A 13664-nucleotide genomic window follows, 5' to 3' on the forward strand; every position below is an offset into this window, starting at 1 on the left:
CCCGCCCCGGTTGCCTAGGAGATGCGTCATCGGGAGCCGCCAAGACGTGTTCCAATGTTCATGTTCTACCGAGGAGTGTGTTCTCCGTTTGTTAGCCGTTTAGCTAGCTGAGCAAGGATACACGGGAGGTGTCTTGTAGCCTAGCCTTGGTCAAAAATTACCCAGAATACACCGCAGTATTTTCAAAAGGATGGCGGATCAGAAGCCGGCAGCTACTTCGGGGACGATTTTCAAGTTTAAAAGTAAGTCAACTGATTTAAAATGTTGTTTTTTTTCAGATCCAAAGAAGTTATCTATGGTTGGTTAGTTGCTTAGTAGTTGCAGCTTCGGTGGCTAGCGGGTAGTAACTCACTTATATTTTTAATTTGATAAACATATACACAATTCAAAAAGTAAAAGGCTTGTTATATATTTATGTTGAAACTAATATGTATAAAATATAACGTTATCTCCCGTGTCACGTGACATTACGCTACTTCCTGTTTAGGATCTACATCCTGTTTAGATTCAACTTCCTGTTTAAGATCTATATCCTGTTTAGGATTGACTTCCTGTTTAGGATCTACGTCCCGTTTAGAATCTACGTCCTGTTTAGGATCCCTTATCTGTCTAAGATCTATGTCCTGTTTAGAATCTACATCCTGTTTAGGAGTTATGTCCTGTTTAGGATCTATGTCTTGTTTAGGATCTATATCCTGTTTAGGATCTGCGTCCTGTTTTGGATATACTTCCTGTTTAGAATCTATGTCCTGTTTAGGATCTATGTCCTGTTTAGGATCTACGTCCTGTTAAGGATCTTTGTCCTGTTTAGGATCTATGTCTTGTTTAGGATCTATGTCCTGTTTAGTAGCTACGTCCTGTTTAGGATCTATATCCTGTTTAGGATCTACGTCCTGTTAAGGATCTACGTCCTGTTTAGGATCTATGTCTTGTTTAGGATCTATGTCCTGTTTAGAATCTATGTCCTGTTAAGGATCTACTTCCTGTCTAGGATCTATGTCCTGTTTAGGATCTATGTCCTGTTTAGGATCTACGTCCTGTTTAGGATCTATGTCCTGTTTAGGATCTACGTCCTGTTTAGGATCTTTGTCCTGTTTAGGATCGTTGTCCTGTTTAGGATCTATGTCCTGTTTAGGATCTATGTCCTGGTTAGGATCTACTTCCTGTCTAGGATCTACGTCCTGTTTAGGATCTACCTGAGTCCTGTCTAGGATCTACGTCCTGTTTAGGATCTATGTCCTGTTTAGGATCTATGTCCTGTTTAGGATCTACTTCCTGTCTAGGATCTACATTCTGTTTAGGATCTATGTCCTGTTTAGAATATATGTCCTGTTTAGGATCTACGTCATGTTTAGGTTCTGCGTCCTGTTTAGGATCTACTTCCGTTCTAGGATCTATGTCCTGTTTTGGATCTATGTCCTGTTTAGGATCTACTTCCTGTCTAGGAGCTACATCCTGTTTAGGAGCTACGTCCTGTTTAGGATCTGTGTCCTGTTTAGGATCTATGTCCTGTTAAGGATCTTTGTCCTGTTTAGGATCTATGTCTTGTTTAGGATCTATGTCCTGTTTAGGAGCTACGTCCTGTTTAGGATCTATATCCTGTTTAGGATCTACTTCCTGTTAAGGATCTTTGTCCTGTTTAGGATCTATGTCCTGTTTAGGATCTATGTCCTGTTAAGGATCTACTTCCTGTCTAGGATCTATGTCCTGTTTAGGATCTATGTCCTGTTTAGGATCTACGTCCTGTTTAGGATCTGTGTCCTGTTTAGGATCTTCGTCCTGTTTAGGATCTACCTCCTGTCTAGGATCTACGTCCTGTCTAGGATCTACATTCTGTTTAGGATCTATGTCCTGTTTAGAATATATGTCCTGTTTAGGATCTACGTCATGTTTAGGATCTGCGTCCTGTTTAGGATCTGCGTCCTGTTTAGGATCTACTTCCTTTCTAGGATCTACGTCCTGTTTAGGATCTATGTCCTGTTTAGGATCTACGTCCTGTCTAGGATCTACTTCCTGTCTAGGATCTACGTCCTGTTTAGAATATACATCCTGTTTAGGATCTACGTCATGTTTAGGATCTGCGTCCTGTTTAGGATCTACGTCCTGTTTAGGATCTTTGTCCTGTTTAGGATCTTTGTCCTGTTTAGGATCTACTTCCTGTCTAGGATCTACGTCCTGTTTAGGATCTATGTCCTGTTTAGGATCTTTTTTTTTCTTTTTGTAATATTGAAGTTATTCACAAATACAAATATATGAGCTTTGGGAACAGTTACAATGTGAATCTTATATCTAGAAGAATGTCTAGAAGGAAAGAAAGGATGGGGGGGGGGGGGATTTATAAAAATAAATAAATAAATAAAAGGGGGTGGTGTTGGAGCGAATGTGGAAAAAGGACACACTGTTGTGCTCTCAACAACTCCTGGTTGACGCTCTTTTCCGCTACCAGAGAGCTGTGAGATCTGCTCGAAACACCCATTTTTCTAACATCATCTCACAACACCATGGAGACCAGTCGAAACTGTATAGCACAATTAATTCTGTACTATCTTTAACTGAGTCTGTTGGCCTTACTCCCACTGCTGAGTTATGCACTGACTTACAGAACTTTTTTTGAAATAAGATCTGCGATATTAGACTCAGCCTCCAGCATCTAGGACAAATTGTCCACGTAGATCCACCAAGTCCACCTAATTTCTCGGACTTTACTCCAGTTCAGCTTCCTGCCTTGGTGAAGTTAATCAGCTCCATGAAGCCAGCTGGCTCTCCGGTGGACTGCCTCCTGCCCAGATTGATACGTGATTCAGTGTTTACACAGAGCCCAGCTCTAATGAACATTTTTAATACTAGTCTCAGTACTGGAGTTTTTCCTACGGTTTTTAAAAATGCGGTTATAAAGCCGATATTGAAGAAACCAGGTTTGGATCACTCCATTTACGATAATTTCCGTCCCATCTCGAAAATCCCATTTCTTTCAAAGGTTTTGGAGAAAATTGTTCACATGCAAATCTTTGCTCACATGGACAATAAGTCATTATTTAATGTGTTTCAGTCTGCTTTCAGACCACACCATAGTACTGAATCAGCCCTGATCAGGGTGCTAAATGATATCCTGGTGGCATCAGGCTCTGGGTCTAAGGTATTACTGCTCTTGCCACACCTTTCAGCAGCTTTTGATACTGTGGACCACCACATTCTGCTGGACCGTCTTGAGTCTTGGGTTGGGGTAAAGGGGGTTGCACTTGAATGGTTTTGCTCCTATTTATCCAACAAATCTATTACTGTTCATATTGGCGATTGTTCCTCCTCCTCTCTCCCTCTGCCTTGGGGTGTACCGCAGGTCTCTGTTCTGGGTTCTTTTCTGTTCACTATATATCTCCTACCCAAGGGCGTCAGTTTGTTTTCAGAATTGCTGGGGACAATAACCATACACTTGAGTGGGGTTTAAAAATTGCTGGGGACAATATAGGCTAGCACAGGGGTCGGCGGCTCTGTAGCCGCATGCGGCTCTTCCATCCATCTGATGCTCTGTGCTTGTAAAATAATTAATGGATATTTAAATAAAAAGCTTAATATTTTACTGCATTAATTTTACATCTGTATGCTAATTCTAAATGTAAAGATTGTCTGCGTAAACCTGAACAGGTCCAACCCGGTCTTACTGTGAGACCGGGTTGACGCGTCACACTTGTGCGTAATCATATGCGCTTCCTGAGCTGGAGGATGTCAGATTCTGGGCTTCTCCTCAGACGGCTCCTGGATGTGTCGCCACATTGGAGACAGGAACAAGCACTATTCAGCCAAAGTTTCATAATCAGGGAACATTTTCTAAGTGACAAGTCTCTCTGAGAGACAGGGTTTGGAAAACACTCGCTTCAGTGGGAGGAACCTTCTCACATGCGCTCTGGTTCTGAGAGCCTGGATTTGTATTCTGAACAGTCTAAACATGTTTTTAAAAGAAACGTATGACAAAAGTGGCACCTGCTCAGTAAAACCACCAACAGGGTGAAAAATATCAAAATATTGTAGGCAGAGACGGGCTACAACTTCTGGATCCACTTTATATAAATCGTTTTATTGAATATCTTCTTATAAAAGATAACTTTGACGTACACGAGCGACCAGGGGCGTTGCAAGATTTTCAAAAGTGTGGGAGATGTTGTCTGTGCCTAAAATAATTTGATGTTATACACCTTGTTAGTTTAATTTCCATAATAGCGGAGCAGGTGCGAATTTTAGACGCGTCACGCATGTCTCCGTTTTAAACATGTTTAAACTGTTCAGAATACAAATCCAGGCTCTGTCTCGTTAGATTGGTGTAACTAAAGTTTGTACTGAATGAAACTTTACATTAAACCATGTTGAAAAGAAAAGGATCCGATTAAATCATTTCCCCTCATTCACAGTCACGACGCACAGCACAGTGCGCGTGGCTCTGGGGTTAATCAAGTTTAGTTGTTTCTCTTTGCAACAATCTTCACAAGAAGGCAAAACAGTTAAATGGCAGGTTACAGATATTTATATTAGACTTTTATTTTGACGGATAAACTCAAGGATGCTGGCTGTTTTGAAAGAATTACCCCGACGCACACTGATCCGCATGGATGAGCTTGGAAAAATGTTCTTTTTATGAAATTATTCAACTTTGGCTGAACAGCGCTTTTTCCCGTCTCTAATATGGAGACGCATGACGCATCCAGTCTGAGGCAGAATAGCAGCTCATAAAGCACCTGTAGAGACAATTGATCACGCACAAAGTTTATGTGGAGCAGAAGCGGTCGGGCCACGGCAGGTGAAACGTTCCTAGCCTACATGAAGTGAAACTGTTTAATTGTAACATTAATGTGTTACTGGACACGCTGGTCTGGTTGGTTAGACCAGTGTTGGAAGTGGAAAACACACACACACACACACACACACACACATCAATTAAAATAATGCTGATGGACTAGAAGACAGGTGATGGTTTTATTTAAATGATGATCAGGCTGCTGTAAAATGTAATCTCCATCCACATCCAGACGGAATGATCCTCTATTCTATTTGCTCGGCTCTTGTCTGGACTGATGTAGCTGACGGTGCGCACGGCGCGCCTAACGGCTGTGGTGCACATTTTACGCATTTGGAGAGATGGGCTGGAAGCTTTGCGTTTACTGGTAGATGGTCCACTTAACGCAGGGGTGTAGACTACATATTAATGACAAATGAATGAAAATTAAATTGGGAGTTTTTACTTCATATTTTATAAATAAAAAGGACGGGGAACACATTTATGACGTCTTTTTAAACTAAATTTTCTAGCGCGACCTGCCTGCTTCACTTAAGTCACTGCTTATTAAGGTCCGTCCAAAATTACCGTGGCCCACCCAAAAATGAAAACCTGGCACCGCGCCTGTTATAAACCTCTGCAAATTGTTGTTCTTCACGTTATCAAACTCAGACTTTGTACAGCTAATGTCAAGATGTAAAATTATGAATTCAGTCGAGCTCTTCCGTCCCTCCCTCTTCTGCTCTCTGGAAACCCGACATCAGCTGTCAGAAGCGGGAGGTGAAGAAGGAGATGAGGCAAACAGAGTTAGTGCGACGTAAAGAAACCAGACTGGTGTGGAGGTGAGCAAAACAGCTGGAAAAGTGTGGGTGTTGAATCCCCCACAGGTGCGATGTCCATGCGAGCGACCGATACCTGCTGCTGTCACTTGGTTGTGAGCAGCTCTCTGCTGTCTGAGGGTAGGCCCCGCCTGCAACGCCGCGGCTGCTGCGGTGTTTTCTTTACTGTGGGAAACGGGTAATAATGGCTCTTTGATGGGAACAGGTTGCCGACCCCTGGTATAAGATCTGAGCTGGTAAAACAAAAATCCTCATCAGCAGGCATTTTTTGAAAGTGGGGGGGACACAGCTGCCAATCACAAATTTTGCCGGGGACATGTCCCCGGCGTCCCCGGTTAAAATGACGCCTATGCTCCTACCACTGGGCAAAATCCTAAATCGGCACAGTCTTAACTATCACATCTATGCTGACAATTGTCAAATATATGTGGCACTAAAAAAATGGAAATGTGGACTCTCGTCTTGTGGCATGCCTGGCAGACGTAAAGGGCTGGCTAGCGGCCAATTCGCTCAGGCTGAATGATTTAAAGACTGTCTTTGATACCCGCAATCCTTCTGGCTCTCATTCTGCTTTTGATAGTTTAAACCCTAAGCAGCGTGTAATAAGCCTCGGGGTAAAAATGGATGCCAACCTCTCAATGACTCCTCAGATCAACTCAGTGGTGAGGTGTTGTTTTTATCAGTTATGCCGCCTAACTCGTTTAAGACCGATCTTAAAGAGGAAGCAATTGGAATCAGTCATCCACATTTTCATCACCTCTCGCTTGGACTACTTTAATGCATTATTAGTTAGAACTCCTGTCTCTACTCTGAACCGGCTGCAGGTTGTCCAAAATGCCGCTGCTAGGTTTTTAACAAGCACAAGTCGACATAGCCATATTACACCAGTCCTGAAACATCTTCACTGGCTCCCCATCACATTTCGTGTGCGTTTTAAGATATTGATGTTTGTTTTTAAAGCCCTACACGACCTAACTACTCCTTATCTGTCCGACCTGCTGACTCCCTATGTACCTACTTGTATGTTGAGGTCAGCTGACCGTCTACTGCTTTGCACTCCCCGGATGTCCTACAAATCACGAGGTGAACGTGCGTTTGTCCATGCTGCCCCCATGCTCTGGAACTCATTGCCCATTACAGTTAGGCTGGCGTCCTCTCTGCCTGTTTTTAAATGTTGTTTGAAAACCTACTTTTATGACTTGGCTTTTAGACAGTGATTTTATAGTTTTTATTGTTGTGTTTTATCTTCTTATTGCTTTTTTCTTTTTTGTTCCAATTGATCCTGCCTGTTCAGCACTTTGGTCAGCTCTCACGCTGTGTCTTAAATGGTGCTATAGACATGGTATGGTAAAATTATGTCACAAAGGGGGTTCTTCTTGTTTTTTCAAAGAACACATTTTGTGACATCATTTTACAATAAAACAACCGTCTTTGTGAAATCTTTAAAAAAAAAAGAAGAAGAACCCCCTTTGTAACATCATTTTACAAAAAAGAACCATCTTTGTGGCATCATTTGAAATGTAACATCCAGCAATAGTTAGTTTTCACCTAGAAACTGACCTACATGCCACCGGTCTCCAGCAGACATAAATTCCATTCTCTAAGGTGGATTTTACATTTTACCTTCCAACAAGCAACAAGGTTCTACAAACCTTGTTGACATTTCAGGAGGAACACGATGTCAGCCTGTGTTCCCAAACAAAGCCTTCTTCTGATAACACCGCAGGATTCCTCATGCCTCTGAATAAAGTGACTATTTTCAGCTCATATGAGTTAATCAATCGTGAAATGGGTGAACCAATGTTATATGAAATGATCAATAATGTTTTGATTAATCTGTGCTTACATTAATGAGGTTGATTAATCTGTGCTTAAATTACTGTGGTTGAAATGAAACATTGATATTATGATCAGTAATTGTAGATTTAACAAGTGAATCATTATCTACACTCAGACACAAGATTCATTAGAGATAAATTAAAGTTAAGTTAAACGTCATGACACATAGATATTTTCTTTGCCACAAATCAGAACATCCTGTATCTGAAAGAGGCATGACGTTCTGAGGTTTGCTTATTAACACCCCTTGACATGGCACATCCCGGTTGGCCAAGAAATCATAATATGAGAATATTAAAACAGAGCTCACTAGAAGGTGAGTCGGTTCTAGAGAAAGCTACGGACAGGCCATCCAGAGCGAACCCTCTTTAACTGAAAGCTTTCGACAAGCTAAAAGCTGCCTACAGCTGACACAGCCAAACAGCTCCTTCAGCTATTCAGAAACAGCTGTTCTAGACGCAAACGATTTCATCTATCTGTTGTGATCCGGGAGATGACTCTGGACCGACCTGGTCGTACTGCAGCCTTTTCTACTACTTGGGTACCTTGGGGTCACCCGACCCCCCCGACATCTCATCCGAAAGGGAGTCTCCTCAGGGGTACGTAGAACACAACATGATTGCGTCTGATGCCGTTTTGATAAGAACCAACTTCATAGTTTAAGGCAAACCAAATTCTTTTGACACCCAGAACTCATTTTCTTCTAGATACAAGGTTCTGATAAACACACACCATTAAATCACCACACATCCCATCCCATCCTCTTAGATTCATCCATCACAGTCGTCCTATTTAACTTGTCTTGTTTTTAATTTGTTTAGAAAATAAATTTCTTATCTTTTATAAACCTGACTCTGTCTGAGTTGAGATGAAGTGTGTTTGATCCCTGAAAAAGCAAAGAATCCTAGAATCTTCTTATTAAACATCCCAAGACCAAGCAGGCTGATATTCTATATTTATATAGAGTATCACAGCTCATTGGTCATAAGTAAAGTTAATATATTAAGCTTAAAAGCAACATTATTTACCACTCTACAGAAATAAAGAACAAAGGTGGTTTATTTATTTATTTTTCAAATAACGTAACTGTTTTTGTTTTGTTTTTTCTCAAATGACTGAGTTCTGTTTTTGTAAAATTATGTCAAAGGGGTTCTGACATGATTTAAAAAAGAAGAACCCCCTTTGTGATGTAATTTTACAAAAATAGAACACAGTGACATAATTTGAGAAAAAAGTTTTTGTTCAAACCAGTTTCAAAAAGACCAAACAGCACTTTCTCCCAAAATATAACAACATTAGTAACAATGTGGACATGAATAAAATCACAAAGCTCCTAAAAGGTTTGAACTGCCAGGCAGTGCCAAAACCAACGAACAGCAGTTTCAGGACATGCCTTGCAGACGCTACAGTTCAAGTCAATATCTTTATTGAATCTATATTTAATATAAGATTTAACTGGATAGAATATATGAAGAAGTTTAAAGGATATTTCTTTTACTTTGTTATTAATCATATATCTATTATGTAGTAGCCAGACCTTTTTCCACGGAATATCATTCACAAACATATTCCACTAAGACAAGGCACGGGGTAGTGATGTAATATTTCCCTGGAACAAAGCTCGGATAGATCTGTTGTTATTGGCAGGAAAACTGGAGAAACAGAATTTCCCTACGAGTGTGTCACTTGGAGATAATAGAGTAAGTTCACCAGCATCCACTCTTTGGATTTTTAAACAGCACACACACACACCAGATGGGATGGCACCAAAACCCTTAGCATAATCTCCAGGAGTTACAGGGATATTATATTTCTGAAGACACTCTTCATATGTAAATAGAAGTCCTTCAGGATTAAACAACTGATCTACCCATTAATGTTGTGTTGAAACCAATATTCTAAAAAATTGTTTTGTGTTTATACAAGATGTCTTTGTTGTTCCAGATGAAGTAGTTGTGGGGTGAGAAATTGTGTTTGTAAATGAGAGACCATGAAAGAAAGGCCTGGTGGTGAAAGGCAGACATTTTTACAGGATCTCATCAATGTTATAATTACAGATTAGAAATAAGTCAATGCCACCCAATTTTGAAAGAACATAAAATGGAATAATATTCCATAATGAAGTAGGATTTCTGAAGAGTTGTTTAATCCAACTGACCTTAAATGAGTTTGAAAATCAAGAAAATTGAGACCACCCTTATCATATGAGTTCATAACAACTGTCTTCTTCAAATAATGAATTCTGTTTTTCCACACAAAGTCAAACAGCATTTTGTCGATCTCTTTCAAGTCCTTGCTGTCAAGGTGCAAAGCCAAAGCTGCATATGTTAAGCACGAGATACGCTCATCTTTTGTTAGCAGGGTTCTCCCTTTCACAGATAAATCCCGCGCGAGCCATTGGTGTAGTTCATGTATAATTGGTTTAAAGTTCAAGGTGCTTCTTTTATTTGGATCTTTAGTAACTAAAATGTCTAGATCTGTTACTTCATTTTTAATGGGTATATCGAAAGGTTCAGTTTTACTCCTTTTAATATGAGATGCCAACAGTTGTGCCACAATCAAGAACAGATATGGAGAGGCCGGACATCCTTGTCTTATACCTCGGGATATGTTAAAGCTAGGTGACGTACCACCTGGTAGTTTAATGGAACTGTTGCTGTTTATGTAAAGGATTTTAATTGCAGAGGAAAAATAGTCACCAAAACCAAATTTATTTAATGATTGCAAAATAAAATTATGCTCCACAGTATCGAAGGCCTTATAAAAAATATAAGAATAAAATAAAGCTACTATCGTTTAAAAGTTCAGAATAATCCAAAATATCCTTTTTGTCAAAAAGCCTGACAGAGTTTCTTCAATAATTGTGTCCAATACCTTTTTCAATCTTCTCGCAAAAAAAAAAGCAGAAATTTTATAATCATTATTAAGTAATGATATTGGACGCCAATTATCAACAAACAATAGGTCTTTATTTGGTTTGGGGATGAAAACTGTTAAACCTTGAGTCATTGTTGTGAGGAGATGACCTTTAACTAAATAATTTTCTAAGGATTTATAAAATTCAGATACCAGGCCATCTATACCTGGTGACTTGTTATTTTTTAAAAGGTTGATTGCAGTTTTAATTTCCTGAAGTGTAATAGGTTTGTCACACCTCATTATGTCTGTGTCTGAAATAGTCTTAATGTTTGTAGAGTTTAAGAAAGTGTCAGCTTTAGCCTGACAAAATTTGGAGCTGTATACTTTTGAATAGAAGCGGCTACAGTAGTTGGATATTACGTTACGGTCCTCTGTGAGTACCCCATCAACATGCAGCTAGTTTATGTTATTTACATTAAAGTGGTGTATTTCTAAAGTAACCCGAGCCCGAGATCAGTGGACTCAGTGGTCTCCTTTAAAATCACCTGTTCAGGCTTTGGTGGGACCGTCATCACCCTCTCCTTATTCTGTTCTTATTCCGCCTTTCCCGGGATCACTGGTTTCCCTCTTTCCTGTTCATTTTCTCTCTCCCTTTCCTTACATTTTCTTTCTTCTCTTCTCCTCATTCCTCTGTGAATCGGATGTGGAGCTCTCTGCAGGTGGGATGTTGATTTGTGGATCTCCAAAGTTCTTCTCTGAGGACACGGCTGGTGAATTGTATGATGATTTGTGGGTGGTCAGAGTTTTGGGCCGATATGGTGAACAGAGTCCAGCATGATGTCAACTTTCTCCTTCCAGCTGGGTTGGACCTTCTGAATCATGTTCAATACACTTTGTTGCGTCTTCTTCTTTGTCCTCTTTTAACCTTTTGAGCCGTAGGTTTCTGTTGTATTGGTCAAGGTTTGAAGCTTTGTTTTCCAGTTTTCGACTTTTTGGGTTACAACTTCATTTGTGGTTTTGAGCCGAGTTATTCGCTTTTCCAACTGCTTATTTTTCTCTTTACAATCTTGAATTTTGGTGCTATTAAATTCAACCGCTTTGGTGATGTTAGAGATGGAGTGTGTTTTGTTTAAGGTCAGCGTCAAAGCTTTCCATCATTTTCTGTAGGCCTTCAATGGTGACGAGAAGTGCTCTGTTGGATACATTAGTGTTGGTTTGTCCTCCTTTTTGTTTCTTGCGTGGCGTTATGGGTTTGCTGAGTTTTTATGACCTCTTGAGATGGTGTCCATATTGTCCGAACCAAGGTAGTCATGAGTTAGTAGGGCTTGGTTGTTGGCTTTAGCCATTTTCTTATTTTATGCATCAACTCACCCACACTTGATATTCAGATGAGATTCACTCTTCCAGCTGTATTTAATGTTAATAGTTCTTAAATCCATCCTTTCTTTGTGGTTGCTACCGGAGAACCTTACAAAACGACTGCTCTTCCGCCATCTTGTCGGCGGAGGTGGAAAGTAACGAATTACATTTACTCACTTTACTGTAATTGAGTAGCTTTTATGTGTATTTATACTTTTTAAGTCATTTTTAAAATCTGTACTTTTACTTGAGTATGTTTTTAAAAAGAATGTAATTCGCTACATTTTAAATCATATTCGTTACTGAGTAAAAATAAATTGTAGGCTTAATACATTAAAATATTACGTGTAGCAGCATCGGAACAGAAAGAGACACCTGCATGAGCGCCACATCTAAACCGTGGGGGCGTGTGTGTACACTTGATAATGTGGACAAGCAGCCATTTTTACTGCAGTTTTGCTCAAAAACATCAGTTCAGTCCCTGTGATCCACTCACTGTTCACCTTCTCTCTCCCTCCTTTCCTGTGGATTGGAACCCTCACCTTCGAGCACTGGTGTGACGTCATCAGAATTCTGCTCGGTTCGGTAGCTGGACTCAGTTCCATGTTTGAAATGTATTTCCCACCGCTCCGCACGGCAGCGGCAAAATAACGTTTGGCACTCATAACAATTCTCAGCGCTCTGCTCATAAAATAGAAGACCTGCAGGCCTCTGTGAGTTAAAACATCCTGATACTGTTCAGGTGTAAACATTGTGCTCCATCCCAGTGTTTGAACTCAGAAGATGCTTCTTGATGCCACAGATATGTGATGATTTAGCTTGTTTCTTTATTTTACTCCAGAATAAGAGATTAAATTATTACAAAAGCAGTTCAATGTAGTTAAATAAGTCATGACGTGTGTGTGTGTGTGTGCGTGCGTGCGTGCGCACACGAGCGAATTGTGAACCTGAGTTGTGATTTAGCGCTACTTAGATGTAGCCATCCTTACGCTGACAAAAATGTAACTAAGTAACTTTTAGTTTGAGTACATTTTCTTTACGATACTTTTTACTTTTACTTGAGTAAAAATTTAGGCAAGTACTTTTACTTGAGTAAAAAATTGTCAAAGTATTGGTTCTCGTACTTAAGTAGGAAATTTTAGTACTCTTTCCACCTCCGCTTGACGGTCTCCATTTAAGATCTACGTCCTGTTGAGAATCTACTTCCTGTTTAGGATCTACTTCCTGTCCAGTTCTCTTGCAGCACTTGGAGTCAGATATTATGAATAAAAATAAAAATTACATTTTAAAAAGTTACAGTAACGTCTGACTGGTTCTGTTCCTGCTGGTCATCAGAACCCAAAAGATGATGTTCTGGAACTCAAACGGATCAGTTTGTTCTGTAGAGCCACCTCCTCTCTGCAGCCCGGTCAAATGGGTCACAGCCACAGAACAAGGCTGCCATTGTGATGTTGAACACAGCTCCCGCCAGCCAGAACAGTTTTTTAGGTCCCAGGACCGGCACTGGCCCAGCTGGCAGCAGCCGGGCTGGGACCAGCTGCCAAGCACATAAAACAGGAAGACTGAGTGGAAAACTGATCCAGTCAGAGGATCGGGAGAACCAGAAACATAAAACCGTACAGCTAGACCGACCCATTAACCCGCTTCTGATCTGTACTTCTGAAGGTCCCTTTTCCACTAACCTGATATAGATCCAAGTCCAAATACTTCAGAACAAACTAAAATGGTTTTCCAGCCATCTGAATCAAAGTTCCTATAAGAATTCCAAAGAACGCAGCTGATTGTCCAGAAAACAGGACTTTTGGACCAGAACCGTCTCAGCAGGCAGTTTTTCATCATCGCTGAACTCAAATAAACTCTAATGAACTCTAATAAACTCCAATAAACCCTAAATAAACTTAAACTAATTAACTAATGAATTCCAATAAACTCTAATGAACTCCAATACATTCTAATGAACTCTAATAAGCTTTAATTAACTCTAATAAGCTCTAATGAACTGT

The 13664-nt window shown here is 40.2% G+C and overlaps 1 protein-coding gene across 1 annotated transcript; it reads left to right on the forward strand.

Annotated features, from left to right (window-relative positions):
• The first annotated feature begins 1347 nt into the window (after positions 1-1347).
• LOC139061925 (NADH-ubiquinone oxidoreductase chain 5-like) lies at positions 1348-2799 on the forward strand. Its single transcript, XM_070541859.1, has 2 exons — positions 1348-2195; positions 2712-2799. The coding sequence occupies exons 1-2, from the start codon at positions 1348-1350 to the stop codon at positions 2797-2799; spliced, it is 936 nt and encodes a 311-aa protein (XP_070397960.1).
• The last annotated feature ends 10865 nt before the right edge of the window (positions 2800-13664 follow it).

Source organism: Nothobranchius furzeri, chromosome 2 (assembly GCF_043380555.1).
Source record: "Nothobranchius furzeri strain GRZ-AD chromosome 2, NfurGRZ-RIMD1, whole genome shotgun sequence".
In the NCBI taxonomy this organism is placed as follows: Eukaryota; Metazoa; Chordata; class Actinopteri; order Cyprinodontiformes; family Nothobranchiidae; genus Nothobranchius; species Nothobranchius furzeri.

Bases quoted from the DNA above. Each gene is read 5' to 3' on its own strand.
- LOC139061925 (XM_070541859.1), top strand. From the start codon at position 1,348: ATGTTTAGGTTCTGCGTCCTGTTTAGGATCTACTTCCGTTCTAGGATC. The intron at 2,196-2,711 runs GTTTAGGATCTT...ACTTTACTCCAG, and splicing joins CTGTTTAGGATCTATGTCCT to TTCAGCTTCCTGCCTTGGTG.